The 1,998-nt window shown below is 60.7% G+C and overlaps 1 protein-coding gene across 1 annotated transcript; it reads left to right on the forward strand.

Annotated features, from left to right (window-relative positions):
• Positions 1–31: 31 nt before the first annotated feature.
• H696_00303 (hypothetical protein) lies at positions 32–1,649 on the forward strand (the record flags this gene model as incomplete). Its single annotated transcript, XM_009494151.1, has 4 exons — positions 32–41; positions 120–478; positions 674–791; positions 1,027–1,649. The coding sequence occupies 4 exons, from the start codon at positions 32–34 to the stop codon at positions 1,647–1,649; spliced, it is 1,110 nt and encodes a 369-aa protein (XP_009492426.1).
• Between the last annotated feature and the right edge of the window lie 349 nt (positions 1,650–1,998).

Genomic DNA, 1,998 nt, shown 5'->3' on the forward strand with positions numbered 1-1,998 from the left:
GGGGGGGGGGGGGGGGGGGGGGATCACCCATATGACTCCCTGTCCGCCTCCTGTGCAAAATGTGCCACACACCTTTGACTGACATGCTTTCCTTGGGGCTGCTCCATCCACCTGTCTAGGCATCAACAAGCCGGATGTCCGGTATATCATCCACTCGACCATGCCAAAGTCTCTGGATGCCTACCAGCAAGAAACCGGACGTGCCGGGCGTGATGGCCTTGGCGGCAAGTGCATCCTTTTCTACAGCTTCTTCGACATCACAAGACAGGCCTGGATCATGGAGGATGCCCAGGACGAGGAGGAGTTGAGCATCATCACGCCCGTGTTGACTCGCGAGTTGGTAGCCGACCGGGCTCACTTTATGGCTGAGCCGACCATCCCCCCGGAGAGGGGGGCCCTCCGAAACCGAGAGCTCCTTCGCCGTGTGATCGCCTTTTGTGAGGATCCCTTTACCTGTCGGCGGGAGCTGATCCTCAATGTACGTGTGCCCCCATTTGGGCATGGAGGTGGATTGGGCTCGGGATTCCTATGTGTGGGGGCCCTGCTGAGCGTGCTCTCCATTGACACCCGCAAACACATCTACAAATGTGCCGGCGGACACACGCACGCGCGCACGCACACACACACACACACACACACACACACACGCACACACACGCGCGCGCGCGCGCAGTACTATGGCCAAACATTTGATAATCAGGAGTGTGGTGGCCTCTGTGACAATTGCCAGCGTCGCAAGCAGTTCGCCAGGGTCGATTGCACAGAAGAGGCCCAGCTCTTGGCCAATATCAGTGCGTGCTCACCCATGCCGTGGGCCATATCGCGCCCTCCGCGCCCTCCTTGGTCTTTGTCTCTGCCTCTCTCGACCTTTTTTTTCCTCCCCCTCCCGACACTCTCTTGCTTTTTTGAGGTGCTGTCACAATTGGACCGGATCCGGCTTGGCTCTAACTTTACATCTGGCAAAAAAAAAAACACCAGTTCTCGGGTCTGAGAGGCGTCAGCCCCTGTCGATCCGGCAACTGACAGACCGGCTGTATGTGATCCTCCAGCAACGCCATGAGCAGCGGCTGATGGAGGAAGGCGAGAAGAGTCCCTTGCGCACGAAAGACGCGGCGGGGCGACTGATTCGCTGGCTATTTGCCATGTCAGTCCTGGACCTGGAGGTGGTTACTTCGGCAACACGCATGCGGAGTGGAGTCCTCCCGGGGCTGCACTTTGAGCGGCTGCTGAGCGGTGAGCTCCAGGTTTTCATGGCACTGGCTCAGCCGGCAAAGAAGCGCACGAGCAGCAAGGCTTCGGCGGCGGCCGGCAAGCGACGCCAAACTTCGAAGCCAGCTGTCGATGAGAGTGTCGGTGTTGTTACGGTCACGGGCGTCGCGCGCGCAGACCCCCCCCCCTCCCCTGGGCCACTGGTGTCGGCGGATGGGGGGGCATTCTCCGGCGAAGAGTGGGAGGTGCTGGGCAACGACTTGCCGCAGGAGCTGCCAGTCGAGAGTGACGACCCTCCCCCGGCGACCAAGAAGCGGGCATCCAAACGCAAGGCGGCTCCGAAGAAGAAGGAGAAGACGAAGAAAAAGGCCAAGGACGATGCCCAGACGGCCGAGACGGGAACCCTGCCGTTCGAGGTAGAGCCAATGGTCTCCCTTTGACGGAGGGCCATCGGCCGGCGATATTTTAGGTGCATGTGCTTGTTGTTTTTTTTTTTGGCATGTGCTTGCCCATGCGACGGAGCCCGTCCGGCTGGCTAGGCGGGCCTCTGATGCACGACATGGCACATTCGAGGAGGAGAAGGTGCGTGCCTGAGCGAGAAGGCGGGCAACAGGAAGCGGCGGGGCAGTAAGCGCCCGGCTCGGCCCGGCCGGCCCCTCTCCTCCCCGCTCTCTGCCTCCCGCCCCCTGTGTCCCCCCTCCCCCCCCCCCTCGTGAGGCCGATCGATCCCATTCTGAACTTGGCCCATCAATACACATATAGAGAATAAAGTCGGCGGTGATTCTGAGA

Source organism: Fonticula alba (genome assembly GCF_000388065.1).
Source record: "Fonticula alba strain ATCC 38817 unplaced genomic scaffold supercont2.1, whole genome shotgun sequence".
In the NCBI taxonomy this organism is placed as follows: domain Eukaryota; order Rotosphaerida; family Fonticulaceae; genus Fonticula; species Fonticula alba.